This window comes from Camelina sativa, chromosome 3 (assembly GCF_000633955.1).
Source record: "Camelina sativa cultivar DH55 chromosome 3, Cs, whole genome shotgun sequence".
NCBI classification, from domain to species: Eukaryota; Viridiplantae; Streptophyta; class Magnoliopsida; order Brassicales; family Brassicaceae; genus Camelina; species Camelina sativa.
The window spans coordinates 15,817,940-15,834,441 of NC_025687.1; the positions used below are offsets into that span (position 1 = coordinate 15,817,940).

At 33.8% G+C, this 16,502-nt stretch overlaps 4 protein-coding genes across 5 annotated transcripts; 1 reads left to right on the top strand and 3 right to left on the bottom strand.

The window, feature by feature from the left end:
* Positions 457-2,751, top strand: LOC104777237 (phosphoribulokinase, chloroplastic-like). Its single transcript, XM_010501448.2, has 5 exons — positions 457-1,145; positions 1,411-1,495; positions 1,587-1,671; positions 1,751-1,995; positions 2,263-2,751. The coding sequence occupies exons 1-5, from the start codon at positions 622-624 to the stop codon at positions 2,512-2,514; spliced, it is 1,191 nt and encodes a 396-aa protein (XP_010499750.1). The 5' UTR covers positions 457-621; the 3' UTR covers positions 2,515-2,751.
* Positions 2,851-4,544, bottom strand: LOC104777238 (acetyltransferase NSI). Of its 2 annotated transcripts, none has more exons than XM_010501449.2 (8): positions 4,419-4,543; positions 4,238-4,329; positions 4,057-4,117; positions 3,781-3,976; positions 3,563-3,686; positions 3,328-3,443; positions 3,147-3,240; positions 2,851-3,067 (listed from the first exon to the last, which is right to left on the bottom strand). In XM_010501449.2, exons 1-8 carry the CDS (start codon positions 4,451-4,453, stop codon positions 2,991-2,993), a joined length of 795 nt encoding a protein of 264 aa, XP_010499751.1. In that variant the 5' UTR covers positions 4,454-4,543; the 3' UTR covers positions 2,851-2,990. The 2 variants fall into 2 exon arrangements, with proteins under 2 accessions (XP_010499751.1, XP_010499752.1); XM_010501450.2 differs by having other exon boundaries at positions 2,895-3,067; positions 3,328-3,440; positions 4,419-4,544.
* On the bottom strand, positions 6,647-9,159 carry LOC104777239 (plastidal glycolate/glycerate translocator 1, chloroplastic). Its single transcript, XM_010501451.2, has 8 exons — positions 8,790-9,159; positions 8,392-8,707; positions 8,004-8,265; positions 7,801-7,916; positions 7,602-7,711; positions 7,350-7,527; positions 7,135-7,264; positions 6,647-7,006 (listed from the first exon to the last, which is right to left on the bottom strand). Exons 1-8 carry the CDS (start codon positions 9,063-9,065, stop codon positions 6,856-6,858), a joined length of 1,539 nt encoding a protein of 512 aa, XP_010499753.1. The 5' UTR covers positions 9,066-9,159; the 3' UTR covers positions 6,647-6,855.
* Positions 9,784-13,905, bottom strand: LOC104777240 (CSC1-like protein At1g32090). Its single transcript, XM_010501452.2, has 11 exons — positions 13,589-13,905; positions 12,846-12,998; positions 12,614-12,749; positions 12,431-12,532; positions 12,218-12,334; positions 12,049-12,129; positions 11,610-11,950; positions 11,280-11,525; positions 10,865-11,189; positions 10,549-10,782; positions 9,784-10,454 (listed from the first exon to the last, which is right to left on the bottom strand). The coding sequence occupies exons 1-11, from the start codon at positions 13,903-13,905 to the stop codon at positions 10,062-10,064; spliced, it is 2,445 nt and encodes an 814-aa protein (XP_010499754.1). The 3' UTR covers positions 9,784-10,061.

A 16,502-nucleotide genomic window follows, 5' to 3' on the forward strand; every position in this document is an offset into this window, starting at 1 on the left:
AAAGAAAGATAATCAAACAACCACCAAGCAAGCGTCTCCCTCCATGCCCTGTTAGTTTTATCACTTCATCGGCAACTCCACCACTCCTCTCCCCCAAACTCAAATTTCCCCAATCATCTTCTTAACCTTATATTTTACCACTTCATATAGTAATTAAAATATGTTGCTTGGTTTCTATTGGCTAGAAATGTTTCATTATCCTCTTATCTTATCAACAATTATCTTAAACATAGAGAGACTAAACAACATTACAAAGTAATTTTTACCTCAAGAGACCAAACACATGAGCCACTCATCACACAACCAAAACAAAACTCATTTTCTTCTTTGCAAATTGACATCTGTTTTTCCTATAGACCCATTGTCCTCCTCTCATTTCTCTCTTTCCCCATCATAATAAGAAAAAATATATATATATATATATATATATTTCCATTATTTATGAAAAACCACATCTTTACATCACCACACAAAAACCCATAAAATCAAAAATCGTTACCCACATTTCTTTCATTCTATCCTAAATCCTCATCACTCAACCTGAGCTCACAAATACACTAAAACAAAAAGAGAGAGAGCTTAAGGCGGAGAAGAAGAGGAACCAAACGAAAACAAACAACAATGGCTGTCTCAACCATCTACTCAACACAAGCCCTCAATTCAACTCATTTCTTAACCTCTTCATCCTCCTCCAAACAAGTCTTCCTCTACCGTCGTCAACCTCAAACCAACCGTAGATTCAACACTCTCATCACTTGCTCACAAGAAACCATCGTGATCGGGCTCGCTGCCGACTCTGGCTGCGGCAAGAGTACCTTTATGCGGAGGCTCACCAGCGTCTTCGGTGGTGCTGCCAAGCCACCGAAAGGCGGGAACCCTGACTCCAACACACTCATCAGCGACACCACCACCGTGATCTGTCTTGACGATTACCATTCCTTGGACAGGTACGGTCGCAAAGAGCAAAAGGTCACCGCTCTGGACCCACGCGCCAATGACTTTGATCTCATGTATGAGCAAGTCAAGGCTCTTAAGAGTGGTGTCGCCGTCGAGAAACCGATATACAACCATGTCACTGGACTTCTTGACGCACCTGAGCTTATCCAGCCTCCTAAGATTCTTGTCATCGAAGGTCTTCACCCAATGTAAGCCCACACACATACTCTGTTTTGTCTCTCAGACAAACTCATATTTTCGAGTTTGGAAGTCTCTTATCTTGTCGGAATTTGGATGATTGAGAATCTTGGACTTAGATTTTATTTACGAATCAATATCAGAATATTAAAAGATGGATCTTCGAACCTATGCATGTAGCGTGACACCGTTTAATTCGAATAAGTAAGTATATAGTTTTGGGTAGTTGTAATGTTTTATAAATTTTAATAATAATATTTATCTCTACTTGTGAAGGTTTGATGAGAGAGTAAGAGACTTACTTGACTTCAGTATCTACTTAGACATTAGCAACGAAGTCAAATTCGCTTGGAAGATTCAGGTTCGTTTCTTTGAATCATTCATCTACGTTTCTACCATCTCTATTCGAACAATTTTGATTTATCATATAAACCGAATCTTGATGATCACAGAGGGACATGGCTGAAAGAGGTCACAGTTTGGAGAGCATCAAAGCCAGTATCGAAGCACGAAAGCCCGACTTCGATGCATTCATCGGTAACACTCTATTTTCTTGGTGTAGTCCCATGTCATTTTCTTCTTGATCGGTTTAACATATTACCAATGGCTTAAACAGACCCGCAAAAGCAGTACGCGGATGCGGTCATCGAAGTGCTTCCTACACAGCTCATTCCAGATGACAATGAAGGGAAAGTGTTGAGAGTGAGATTGATAATGAAGGAAGGTGTGAAATACTTTAGCCCGGTTTACCTATTCGATGAAGGTTCAACCATCTCTTGGATCCCTTGCGGCCGCAAACTCACCTGCTCGTACCCTGGCATCAAGTTCAACTACGAACCTGATTCTTACTTTGACCATGAGGTATACATTGCATAATGACGTATATATTGTGAGAAATCAATGAAAATGCATGTTATTGTCCCTAATCTTGCGGAGTAACTAAAAGTACACCGTGTTTCCGCATAAATATTATATAAATGCATGGAGATTCACATAGTAATTCAGTGCTCATTCTATAACCATAGGTTATGTTGTTCATATTTTATATTTCATTTCATGAGTTACCAACTAGACTATTTGCATATGGTGTTGTTTCTTAGCTTTGGTCTCTCGTTTTCATTCTCTCAGGTATCAGTTTTGGAGATGGATGGGCAATTCGATAGACTGGACGAGCTGATTTACGTGGAAAGTCATCTGAGCAACCTGTCTACCAAATTCTATGGTGAAGTCACTCAACAAATGCTCAAGCATGCTGATTTCCCTGGTAGCAACAATGGGACTGGTCTATTCCAAACCATTGTTGGATTGAAGATCAGAGATCTTTACGAGCAGCTCATTGCCAACAAAGCAACTGCTCGTGCTGAAGCTGCTAAAGCCTAAAAAAACAAACAAAGAGATGCCAAATAGAACGAACGCGTCGATAAATCCATCCGCAGTTTCTTCTTTTCTTATTTCTTTCTCTCTTTCTTTCTTTATCGGTTGTTTACCGCGGATTTTCACATGGCGAAAAGGACGGTCTTTGCTTGTTTGTAATTTGTGTGGGAGATAAAAAAAAGAAAAGCCTGTAATGTAGAGAAGTTAAATAGCAGAGCAAATAACAGTTCAGTTTATAGAACTCCCTTTTATCTATCCAACAAAGTTTTATATATTTTACAACATCAAAAATAGATTAAAACCAAGAATCAAACCTAACCAAAGAAGGAAAGTTTCATCATATATTGAATCTCAAATAGATAAATTGATTTTGAGTTACAAATTACACAGTTTTAAACTTCCTTATAGATTTATATAAGAAACCACAAAAGATATACAAACAAATAATAATAATCCCATTCTCTTGCAATCACCAAGTACTACTACTTTGGGTACCAAAACATGCCTTTGATGCCTTCTGGATCAGCCTCAAACCCCAAGTTCTGATAGAAATCCACAACTGCAAACAAAGGGACACATAACTCAACAACTAAGAAAGAACAAATCCAGATACTTTGACTACAATCGATATGTGTTACCTTGACTATCTGCAAAAAGAGATATGTTACCAATATCTCTCTGAAGAAGAGCCCTTACAAGTTTTTCAACAAGAGCTTTACCTAGCCCTTGACCCTGAGAACAAACAAAAACACTACTATTTAAAATCAAACACAAGCAATTCACAGCTTGAAAAGCAAAAACCATTTCCTAAAAGGTTACCTGATATTCAGGATCAACAAGAACATCCCAAATCGTAGCGTTAAAGGCATGATCCGACGTCGCACGTGCCATACCAATAAGCTTCTTCTCCTGCTGCTGCTCCCCACTATCGCCTTCTGTGTCAAATAACTTCTCCAAAATCCGCTAAGATGTTCATCAAAACATCCTCTTGATATATGTATATATACGTTGCTTTATAGTGACTGAAGAAAAGTGTGACTTAGTAAATAAGCACCTGATGAACCTGAACCTGAATCTGAAACTGACGATGACTTCATTACAGAATGCAATGTAGCTACCATATAACTATTCTTCAAAGCAGCAGCTAGTTTCACTAACGGTCTCCGTGGCCATCCCACCTTTTTTTTTAATATATATCCATCACCATCAGGTGAGATAGTTCAAGTAAAAAGTAGTAACGAGAGCAAAAGAGAGTAGTGTTTTTTTAACTACCTTGTCACAAAGACCTTGAAGATCATACACATCAATTTCACCACCAGAAGAAAATATAATCTCTTCAATCAACCCATCTTGAAGAGTCCTCTCAACTAAAGTAAACTCCACAGGCAACAATGGTTCAGTATCTTCTTCTTCATCGACTATAGATGGTGGTTCCACAAGTTGGGTACTATTGTTATTCTTCACAAACCTACACGTATCAATCAATGGTTTTGTTGTTGTATTATCAGCCCTAATGATCAAGAAGAAAGTATGAAACTTTCGTAATACCCAGATCGAATTGACTCCCAGAAATTGGCTCTGAGCCGTAAAGTCTTCAACTTTCTACTTCCTGAAGAACAGAATTGTAATCTCAGCTTTGATGTACTCAAAAGAGAAAGACCCAAATCACAGTTTTGTGAATTCGAAGTAGTGAAGTTGAAAAAAGTCAATAGATTGAAGGATAGGGTACCATAAGGAATCGGGTAACTGAGATTGGATAGGAACAGAGAGTGATGATTCGACGAATATGAAGAAGTAGAATTGAAGAAAGATTGAGGAAGGCTATAAAACAAAGGAGTAGAGGGATGATGTTAGTAACAACAATCATTTAAAAGACGAGAATTTGAATATTGAAAAGGTGGAACACTTACACAGACGAAGACGAAGAAATTGGGATTAGTAACATTTTTGATTTTTGTGGTTGAGACTTGAGAGTGGATAAATCAGACAGAAGAGAAGAATTTTGAGTTTAGTTTTAACGCCTTCCAATTGCAGCTTTCTGGCTCTTGGTGTCGTCCTCTTTTTCTTAATTACGCTTTTACCCCTTTTATACTTTTGTTGGATACATTTTCATTTGACCAATTTGTTTGTAATTGTGGTTAGTTTGTATAATTTTTCTAGTATTTTTTGCCATTATGTTATAATGAATGGAATCGATACCCATAAATGTTAACTTTGTTCATGATCTTTTCACCGATTCTGGTTACATCAACTGCAACGAACAAAAAAAAGATCAAATACCACACAAAACCATGAGATTTAGAAGGGTGTATTCAACTTGACATTTTAAGTAATTTATGTAAAATTTACAAATCTTATTTTATTCAATTATGGATTTTGAAAATCTATTTTAAATCCACTGTTATTCAAAACAGTTTGTGCATTTTGATTTTAATGATTTTTAGAGATTCTGAAGTATTTGAGATAATTTGTTTAGTTAAAAATACAAAAATCTAATTTCATGTTTTGAGGTGAGATCTGAAAGAATTTTATAATAAATTATATCAATTACCCAAAAATCATCAAAATCATTTAAAATATCATGAAAACTTAAATCACTTGCAATATTAGATTGAATATACCCCTAAAATCAAAATCCACAAATTGTTTTGAATAATAGTAGATTTTAAAATAGATTTTTAAATCATTAGTTCAATAACATTAAATCTCATTAAAAAATTTATAATCTATGATTGAATAACACAGTATTTGTAAATTTTACACAAATCATTTAAAATATCAATTTGAATATACCCCTAACTTAATATACATATTTTGGGAGTGGAGTTAACTTTTTGATATGAATGAGAATGACAAACAGTTTATGTTGAGCTTGAAATTAACTGTATATAAACATGTTAATTTTACGAAAGATTCCTAAAAAGAAAGAGAAAATGTAACAAAGAAAAGCCAATAAATGTAAAAATATAAAGTGGAGACCTTGTACTTTACAATCGTTTGATTCTCTTACATACATGTTTATGCATGATTTAAATAATTGTTTAATTTGATAAAATTTAATACTTCCTTCTTCTAATACTTGTGTACTTCTTATGTCTCTTGAAATGATTTTGACATAGTATTATAATTTTTGATAACAAATTAAGGGATTAGTATTAATAAAAGTATTTATATATATTATATGTAGAATTTTCTCAATATTACACAAATGTAAACACTTAAAATATTTTTGAAAATAATTCAAATTTTATGAATATACCAGTTTTTACCTAAAAGTTTTAAATATTATTTTTTATTTATGGAAACGTTAAATATGTGTATTTTATTGTGAGTTAAAATATGTGTATTTTATTGTGAGTTAAAATACCAGATCAAAAATTTAAAAGATAATCATTTTAAACTCTTGTTGTGGAGTTATATATAACAGATCAAAAGTTTTAAAAATAATCTAAGATAGCATCCAAGACCGTCATTGACATAAGAAGGTTATTATGTTCTTACTTGTATGCAAAGAATAGCTTGGATGTAATGCTTTAAGACGATTTAGATTTTTAATCTCTCAAACTTTTTCCAAACATCCATGTAATTTTTTTTGGATGGTCTTAGTCTTTTCAAACATTGAAAGATTTTAAGAACTAATTTCAAGTAAGAGCTTGCGCAAAATAATAATAATAATAATAATTATTATTATAAAATAATTTAAGAATTTGATTTTTATATCAAGTTAGTGTGTTGGTATCCCCTTACTTGTATTTTGTAACTTGATATTTCAACTCCATTTTTTTTTCTATTTCATATGTATTTTACTTTAAGAAAGATGCAACAAAATAAAAAAAAAAATAATAATAATTATAGAATGGTAAATATATACACTGTTGAATTGATTGATATCATTTAGCTCATGATCACATATATTATCTGCAGTGCACGTAGTTTAGATATACTGTAGCAAAATATTTCAATTTTTTTTATATAAATAGTTATTATGCAGCGAAACTAATCTAGCTAGTATGATTACTTGGAACTATTTAGGATATCTAAGTCTACTTAGCTAGTAAACTATTTAGTGCTTTGTTTTGAGTGTTTTGCCCAATAAACTTTTTTAATATATATATATATATATATATATATATATATATATATTTAGTTTTTCTTCTCAATTGATATACTAAATTTACATACTTTGTTTCCACTACAAATTGACAACATTTACAAACAAAATAAAAATACAAGCATTTTACAATCATTTTTTTTGCTTTATTTTACATCCAAATAAACTGCTCCCACATTTAAATAACTCCCCGGCTTCTGAGACCACCAATCGTGTAATCGCCACGTCATTACTCCTCAGCCGACGACAGCCAGCAAACTCTGCCGGACGGCAGGAACAGAACACAATAATGATCCGAAGATTCCGGTGAGAGCATAAGCAATTGCACAGAAGGGAAGAGCCTCTGGCTCCTTAGCCGACAAAGCTGCTGTTCCAAGTCCATGCGCACTGGCCATAAAAAAGAAAAAACTTCATGTCTTTTGATCCTTAATGGCATCAATGGCTAATCAAAGAATCTTAACAGATTTTGCCTAATTTTGATTCAAAATGTGAAAGATCATTTGAAAAGGAGTCACCTTGAAGCAGTTGCAATGCCCCGAGCAATTGGATCACGTAAACGCAGTTTGTCAAGAACAACTTGTACAAAGTTAGCTCCTATAAGACCAGTCACAACGACTACAGCTGCTGTAAGAGACGAATTGGTTCCTGAAAATTGTCCAAGAGAGTCGTTAGGAATGTTCTTTTAATGTTTTCAGCGGGAGAAGAGTAAGAATAAGAACAGCATTCATACCTTCAAAGAGTGATACAATGCTAAGGGCTAAAGCAACCGTGATGCAGCGAGGTAGGATAGATACCGTTAAAGATGGTTCTAATCCGACCAAACGTCCAACAAGAGCAGTGGAGTAGAGCGAGAATACTGTTGAAACGATCACAGATGTGAAGATCTCAGCTGCGTGCCTCTTGACAAGCTGAAGAAAGATGAGACAACAAATTAAAACAAAACAGATCACCGAAGCTGAGAAGCCTTTGTAGTTTGTTTTACCTTTCTCTGTTTGAACATGGAGAAAGCGAAAGAGAGAATGACAGAGCCAAGAAATCCCATTAAGATGTCACCAGCACCCGGATCCGATGCTACTTTGGTAAGGTAGTTTCCTGTATCGCCATTTAAAGAATAGTGAATATCAAAGGCTTTTACTTTCTGTTTTACGTCTCACTACTTTGTTTCATAAAGGTGACTTTACCTAAAACAGGATCAAGTCCAGATCCTGAAGCATAACCAAAAGCTAAAGCAGCAAGAACTGCAGATAACGCACAACATATTATCGGATGGAAAACTTTCTTGATAGCTGATGGCAACCTGGAACAAGAAAGATCGACAATGAGAATAAAACCTCAGAGAGTGAGACTTGAATATCGAGGAGGAGCAAGAGGTTTTGATGTTTACCCAGTACCAACAATGTAACCTAGAACAGTTGAAGAAAGAAGGAAAGGGAGACAAGTTCTTGCACTTGTTCCCAATGAATTAGGGTAAAACAGAGCACCAACAAACGACACAACAAAGATTCCACTCCAACTCCATAGCTCAACTGTTGAAAATGGGGATGGTTTTGCCATAGGCTCAGCTTCCGTCATTTCGGTTTTCACCATTTTCCTCACTGCAATAGCTGTGAACCCTGCTACACAAAGAGACGCCAACCATCCACCAGCTGTACAAACATTCGTATTCAACATTAACATCGATAGTATCAGTATCAAATAGAAAACAAAACAGAGCAACTACCAAGAAACCAAGTTTTGATTTTTAAGTGAAGATCAAGTATATATATATATACCTACAATGTAGCAGATTTTGACACCCGAAGCAGCTGGAATGTCTCTAACGGAAAGAGGAAGAACGACAAGAGAAGGAACATAGAACAAAGGAAGCCATCTCTGTATAAACAGAAACGCAGGCTCGAAGAAGTTCATCAAACCATTCGCAGCAGCGGGAACGACCGAAACGAATATCATAAGAACAGAGAAGATACAGAACATCCCAAACAGAGCACTTGGGAACTTAATAGACGCTGCTAAAAACGCCTGCTTCAAGAAATAGTCAGCAGCAAGTATGATCCCAAGTGAGACCAACAAGTGCGTTATCGCAAACACCTGGTGTGCATCAAAGAAAAATTCAAAGTCTTTTACTAGCAAACAGGTTAAAAAAAAAAACTAAAACAATCTTGAAGCTTACGTTACTAGAGAGAGTTGATGATGTGGTTCCTGTCCCAGCACCATCATCCATAGCTTGAACTGAGAGTTTTCTTTCAAAGCTCATCTCTTTGGAAGAGCCCATATGAAGAAATCTCTTACTTTGCGATAACTTTGATAGGTTCAGTTTCTGGGCACCATTAGAATTGAGGATTCTCCCATTTTTGGAACCGATTCGGAGCTTGGAGCAAGAAAGGCCGTTCCTTGCTGGGGAAAAAGGTAAAGGAGAGAAGAGAGGAGTGGCTAAAAGAGTAGCCATGGGTATGGAGACGACGACGTGGATGTGATTCTGAGACAAGGCACATCGTAGTCTTCTCCATCTTCGATTAATGATGATGTTGTGATTGGATTTTGTATGGACAAGAAAGAAAGTTTTATCAACAAAGATGAGCGGCTTTTGTCTCTGTCTCCGTACTTAATGTTTTTTTTTTCCCATAGTTAGGTTTTTCTGTTACGAAAGATGTCTACTTTAATTAAATATTAATATAATTTTGTTATATAATAATATAACAAAATTTACAAACTTACAAAAAGTGATAGAAAAGAAAGATATGAAGTTGGTTTTTGGTGAATGAAATGTATAATTTTTATCAATATTCCAAATAAATCACTAAAATAATTATATTAAGTGAAAATGATGTACTTGAAGTGAACACATAACAAAATTCCATGTTCGACTTCTATTCCTCAAATTTCAAATATATTCTTTTTATTGAAAATCAATCGTTCGATTTTGTTCTTTTTACTGCAAAACGATGAAGAAAATTTACCTAACCTGTTCACCAAAACTGATTCGAATCAACATTTATGTTATTTTTTATCCTTTTTAATAAACTTGAAATGAAGTTGGTTTACTATTAACAAATAATTAAGAGAATGGGAAACAGTTAAATTGTTTCAATATGTAATTTAAATATTAAATTATTAATGTGTCTTATTTGGTAAAAACAATAAAAACTGATGATATATTTGAGAAATCAATAAAAATTGGACATTTAACTCACCCACATCCAAAGTTCTTATCATTTTCAACACTTTCCAAATTAATTAAGACAAATCAATCTTCAAATATAATTTCATACAAGTGAACAATACTAACACCAAGTTTTCCTAATCCTAAAACCAATATCAAAGTCAGCTAACAAGTAACCTAAAACCTAGACGCATAAGACAATGACTTTTAATTAAATTTTAAACGAGTAGTTTAACTTAACACTCAACCTTTATCGACATCATTACATGTCTCTGCAAGCGATCAATTGTAACGGTACTCATGCTCCTCGTACTGATGAGTATTGTAGTGATATTCATACTGAGACGATGACTGCTCATAAGCTGAAGCGTAATGAGAAGATGGGGAAGTGGCATAATTGTAGACTTGATGGTGATGGAAAGGAGTGCCGAGCTCGGTCACAGGACTAGACGAGTGTGTTTCATGTTTATCAACTCTTACCTCCGCTGTCTCTTCTTGGTGAGTCTTTGCTTCTGATGATGACGATGATGATGATGATGATGATGATGATGATGGTAATGGTACTTCTTTCTCGAATGAGTGAAAAATCGGGTGTAAGTAAGCATCTGCAAGATCAGCTTTTATGTTCAACTCTGGTTCTGTTTCCTTCTCCAACTTGTCTTTCGCCATTGCTTCCTGCAATAGGACCAAAACACACAGGTTTTTGCTAAGAGAACTCTTAAGCTTTATCTATGTTATGATGTGCCCTTGAAAAAGATAATTTCTTTACCTCAAGAGGGTATTGTCGGAAGGCAGGTTCGAAGCGGTGTTTGCAATACTTGTGGAAAGAAAGTGTGAGAATGGGCAAGATGATAAGCAATGGCGTTGAGTCAGCTGCCTCTTTAGAAGTCAAAAGCCCCATAAGCAGAAGCTGAGATATCAACAAGCTCGCGATTATACGACCATGAACATGCGGCCAAAACGCTCCACAGCTCTCATATTGTTGATTGTAAACATTAATTATCTGCATTGTAAACCAAGAAACAACCATCAAGAAACACCCAAAATTTAGTCGAGAGTTAGATATATGAGTCCTGAAAACGAACCTGATGGCGATAGACCAAGTAAGCAAAGGCAAAGAATATGAGAATGAAGGGAAGAAGAATGGGAGTAACAGCGGTGTAGACAATTCCCAAGAGGAAGTAGAGCTGGAGAGATGGGATTGTCTCCTTGAAATCAACAAAACCAGGGTCCATTGCTCTCACTCTATCTTCTTCAGTCTTCACAATAAACATGTTCTTCAAGTGGAAAATCACTAGCGGCTTTAACCGTAGAATCTCACCGGCAATACCAGCCCACCCGTCAACCATTATGTATGTGATAAAAAACGTAGCTTTCATCGGTATGGAGACCCCAATGGTTCGAGGAATCCTGTATAAACACAATAACAACAGCATTTTAGTTTCAATTCAAAGTTGGAATCTTATGAGAGTTAAAAAAAAGAGACTAAAGATTGTTTACTGAGTTGGTGATTGGTGAAGGAAAGAATGCAGCTGCTCAAACGCGGTTCCAGCAATGATACTTCCCAAGAACACATTTACTAACATGAAGTAATAGTATTTTGCTGCTGCTCTACGCTCAAGGGTCGATATAGCAATGTATCCCTCAATCTTTGACATAACCAGTAGAACTGTTGGGAGAATCCACAAGAAAATCTTTAGAGCAAGACCCGGGAGAAAACCCTGTAAGAATGACTTGATGAAATCCCTGCAACAAAAAAAAAACAAGGAGACTGGAGTCAACGGCCTGACATACCAAGAAGTGAAAACCAAGACAGATGGATAGACTTACAATCTAGTGACAGGTCTGAGGAAAGGTGCAACTCTTTCAAGACCTTCTAAATTGGCAAGAGATTGCACGAAAGCAATTGGAATCATGTAGAAGAAGACCAAGGCAAAGACTGAGATACCAATTACGAGTTTCCGGATGGTCAAAGAGATAAAAGGTATAGCAAGGTTTTGCCAATAGATATCACGAGGCTCTGGAGCGCTACTCGTTAACCATAATGTCGGATTCTTGCTCTGCTGCGTCTGTGCACAAACAGCAGCACCCCATCGTGAATCAAATGACACAAATGTAACAGGAAGCATCAGTTTGGAGTCCTTGAGAACTTTTTGCCGCTCCAAAGACATCTGTATCAGCAAGTGAATTCAACAAAGATGAAATGAGGTTTAAAGTTTCAAGCTTTTTTTTGTTTCAGCAGTACTTTAAAAGTAACGGAATGGCTTACATTGTGGTCAAACTCCTTGATTTGTTGTTTGTAGTACTCAATGGAATCAACCCTTTTACCCCATAGACCAAGAAAACCTAACTGAAATAAACCAAAGCCGATCATCGCAATCAACATCATTTCATCTCAAAAAGCTAGAAGAAATGGTGTGGTCCGTGGAGAGACTTACTTTGCAAGTAGGATTCTTTTGCGATCGTTGATGCTTCAGCACATAGTAATCAAACCAACGTTGCAGCTTCGCTCTTTGCTTCACCAGCTTTGCAAACTTGTTCGCGTTATAAACTGCCTGAAACACAAAAGTCCGATCCATCAATCACAACGCATCGTAACACAATCTATCAATCCAACCAAAGTGCGTGATTAAAAAGGACAAGCAAATTACCTGATGACAGAGGTAATGCTCAGGGTGATTCGTCTTGAAGAACTGATCCACTGTATCTGGAATAGAGTGTCCGGGGATGTCAGGGACGTTTCTAACAACAACCTGTAAACAAAAAAAATGTATATACACCAATGTAACTTAACTAACATTTATACATGTTTGATATTTGAAGTTTTCACTTACAGTGAACTGCTCTGGACGCCTACGCTGTGACGCTAAATACTGCAGACGCATAATCGCGACATTATTGTATTCTCTGTAGAGCATGAAACACGCCCAAAACGTGAAAAGATACTCCACTCCGATGTGGAAGAAGAACCTAAACATCCACACACACACAAACACACAGAGAAATGTTAATCTTCAGCCTCTTTCACTAGTAAAAACTTCAATTTTTGTTCAAAACTAAGCTCACTTTGAAGATTTGGGCTGAACATTTGATATCGAGAGCTTATCGATATTGCTGACTACGAGCTCCTTCTTCAAGAAGAAAAGTGTTCCACTTGATACATTTACTGGAACAAGAACAACAAGCGCTAATACCATTACTGGTCCAAAGATCTTCAATCTGCCAATAAAAAAAAAGAGCAGATTCTCTCATTATTACAGTAACTTTCCCGGGAAAAGAAAAAGGAAAAAGGTATCTAAAAAAGTGACTTTTTCACAAGAAACAAACACGATACAGTGATAACAACACGAAACTTCTATTGCTTTGTGGAATACAGAGCAGACAAATCTGAAACTTAGCTGTACCCTTTTGTTAGAGAATAATAAAGTACAATAATTCTGACGAGTTTAAAGATTCTTAAAACCGTGTCACTCAAAAAAAAAAAAAAAAATCGTTCTTCAAGATTACAATCAAGTACAGAAACGGTAATCCCAACCCAAAGAGACAACAACACCAAGAACAGAACCAAAAAAAAACATAAATTTTGTTTCTCGAGAGTTTAACAGTAAAGTACCAAATCTTAATTTTAAAATAAAAGGCACCCGTAATTATCGAAAAAATCGGTTTAGTGATAAAAAAGTTTCGATTTTTTTTTTTTATCCTTTCATTTTCTCGAGAAATTGATATCTCAAGACTCAACAAAAAAAAAAAAAAGTTTGGATTTTTTTTTGTCAAATTGCGAGAGGAAGAAGAAGAAGAAGAATTTATACCCGAGAGTGTAAATCCTGAGGAAGATAGCAGAATCAAGACCAGCGTGACGAATAATCTCTGATTCACTCATTTTCATAGCTTGAGGCATCCAATTAAGGAAAGTGAAATAAGTTTTGTAGTTGAGGTTCACGAATTTTCCGACGAGTGTTCCGTCGGAGCGACGGGGACTGTTTCTTTCTCCGGAGAGGTACCATTTAGGGAAGTAGACTCTGTCGTTGATGGGTTGGATTCTCAAGACGGCGAATGCTATGAGAAACAAGAAGGCGCCGAAGAGGTTGATCAGAGCTGAGACTCCTATGTCTTGTAGAGTCGCCATTGTTGATAGAGAGAGAAGGGAAGAGGAAGAGAGATTTTGATGGAGGTGAGTGGCGTAAAGGAGAAAAGAGTACAGAAAGTATCAAACTCTCTCTCTCTATGAGTTTCTCTAATTATTATTTTTTAAATTTTTTTGAGGGTTTTTTCAATTATCCATTCCTATATTTAAATATTTTATTTTATCAAAGATTTTTTTATTTCACAATTTATCATATGTTTGTTTTCATTTTTGAGTCCTGTATCTTATTTATCAAAAATATTTTCTTCACAATTTGGGTTGGTTTTTTAAATTTAATTTGGTACTATAAATGATATAAAACAGATGAAAAACTAATTAAAAAAATCAATATCATAAATTTGTAAAATTTAAAGATAGTAAAAAATAATTGTCATGGGTAAAATATTTGAATGGGAAGTACCGAACTGTAATCAAACTGAAAAAAATGAACTGAACAAAACTAAAACAAAACAAAATAATCAAATAGATTCTAAATTTATAAAGCCAAACTAAATACTGAACCGAGATTCAGACATGTATCTGAAAAAAATCAAAATATAATAATATATTGAAAATAATAATTATAATTAAACTTGATATAATCCAATTATAAATTTGTAAACTTTTAGACATATTTATAACAATTATATAGGAGTTTCACCAAAAGTCAAACCGCATAATTGTCGTGTAAAAGTGTTCCCTTTTCATCTTCTGATTTCACTTTGTCTGGTGGTCCTGTTAGAAGTAGCTTCATTGGTCTTTTACAATGGCTCTCATTCTCCTCGTTTCACCTAAACTCAAACTGCATAATTCTCGTCTACAAAACATTAGCTCTTTATTACATGTTGAAAATATCTTTAAGACTCCTTCGATATTTGTATTCTCATTTTCAATTGTGTTTTTAGTTGGAATAGATCCAAAGCCAAGAGATAATATTGTCAGAGTGGGGTGGATTATTTCACTATATTTTTTAATTTCTTGAATAATTCATTTTATATATTTCTTACTATATCTTTTTTTTTTTTGTAGAAAAGGGAATTGGTGAGAATTGAGAAATGCTCATATCGTTAGTGTGCCAACTATCAAAGTAGAGATAGCACGCGTGAAATCATCAAATCATGGAGTTAATTCCGTTTTATTGTTTTGGTATGCTCTAAATTAAATAAGGTTGGATATATAAAGAAGATACACTCTTTTATTGCCTTTATGCGTTTCTGTATTAACTTTTCAAATAAAGGCGAAGTGATAATAATGTATCATTAATAACCACACAAAAAAAACAAATCATGATGAAATTATATATCTTTGGTATTATATAATGTACTTATATGATGAAAACAAATCATTTCGTAGAATTAATATATATTTTTTTCTATTTTAATATAAAATTTTGAGTCTTTTTAGGCTTTTAGCTATGTTTAAAATATTGACGAACACTTAATTTGAAACTTAGGAAAAAGCAACGATTTGTAAAAAGTTTATTTGACTAATAAATATGGACGCAGACTTTGAAATAAGTAGGAGAAAGTTTTGACAAAAAGGACAAAAGATTTTAAAGTACATATATATAACAGCAAGACGAACAATTTGATAAAAAGAAACAAGTTGAACCATAGTTAGAACTAAGAACTAGTATATGTTTGTTGAAAACAAAAGCATGAAAAAAATAAGAAATGTTTTGTGTTTTCTACATATATATTTTATTTTGCCCCTTTATCCTATATACAATTTTATTTGTTTCATTGTGACTCAAAAGAAAAAAAGTCAATTACCAATACTTTTTTTCTTTCTACATCATTGTGAGTAGAATCGTACTATATTAATTGAGAAGTACAAATATGAAACTAACTTTAAAATGTGTAAAAAATTACATTCAATTATCATTAGAAAATTTTAATGAAGCTTAATTAACTAATTTAAATAAATATAATTAATTAAAAATAAAAAACAACCACAAATCAAATATTAAAAAATCTAAAAAATATTTTCTCTCTAGTAAATTATGGACGAAATTACTAACTATTTTGTAAAAAAAATATATAAACCAATCAGAATTTAAACTAAGATTTTATATCTAAGTATACAATACAATTATTTTAATAACTAAATTCGAAGATTTTGTTAAGATTTCAAATTATGATTCTCCTATCATCTTTATTTTATTTTATTTACAAATTGTTTGGAATTTCATATAATAGTTATAATTAATAAAATGCATATTTTTTTCTGCATATGTTGTTATTTGAATTTTTTAAAACGAAGATATATTACTCAATATGAAAATGTGTGTTTTAATTTCTACATTGGCGGGTTGGTAAAACTAAATTTATATAGATGATAAATTAATAATTTTTATTTGCTCACAATTATAATATTAAAATTACTATTTTATATTTCACAAAACAACGATGCAAATACAACAAATAAACAATATAAAACTGTAATAATACGTCAAAAATAAAATACTATAATATTCTAAAATAATTAGTATTCAAATAGACTAATAGATTTACATAACAATTTAAAATAAATATTATCTTAAACAAAATAATTTTTTTTTTTTTAAATAATTTTTATTATTATATTATAAATTTTTGTAA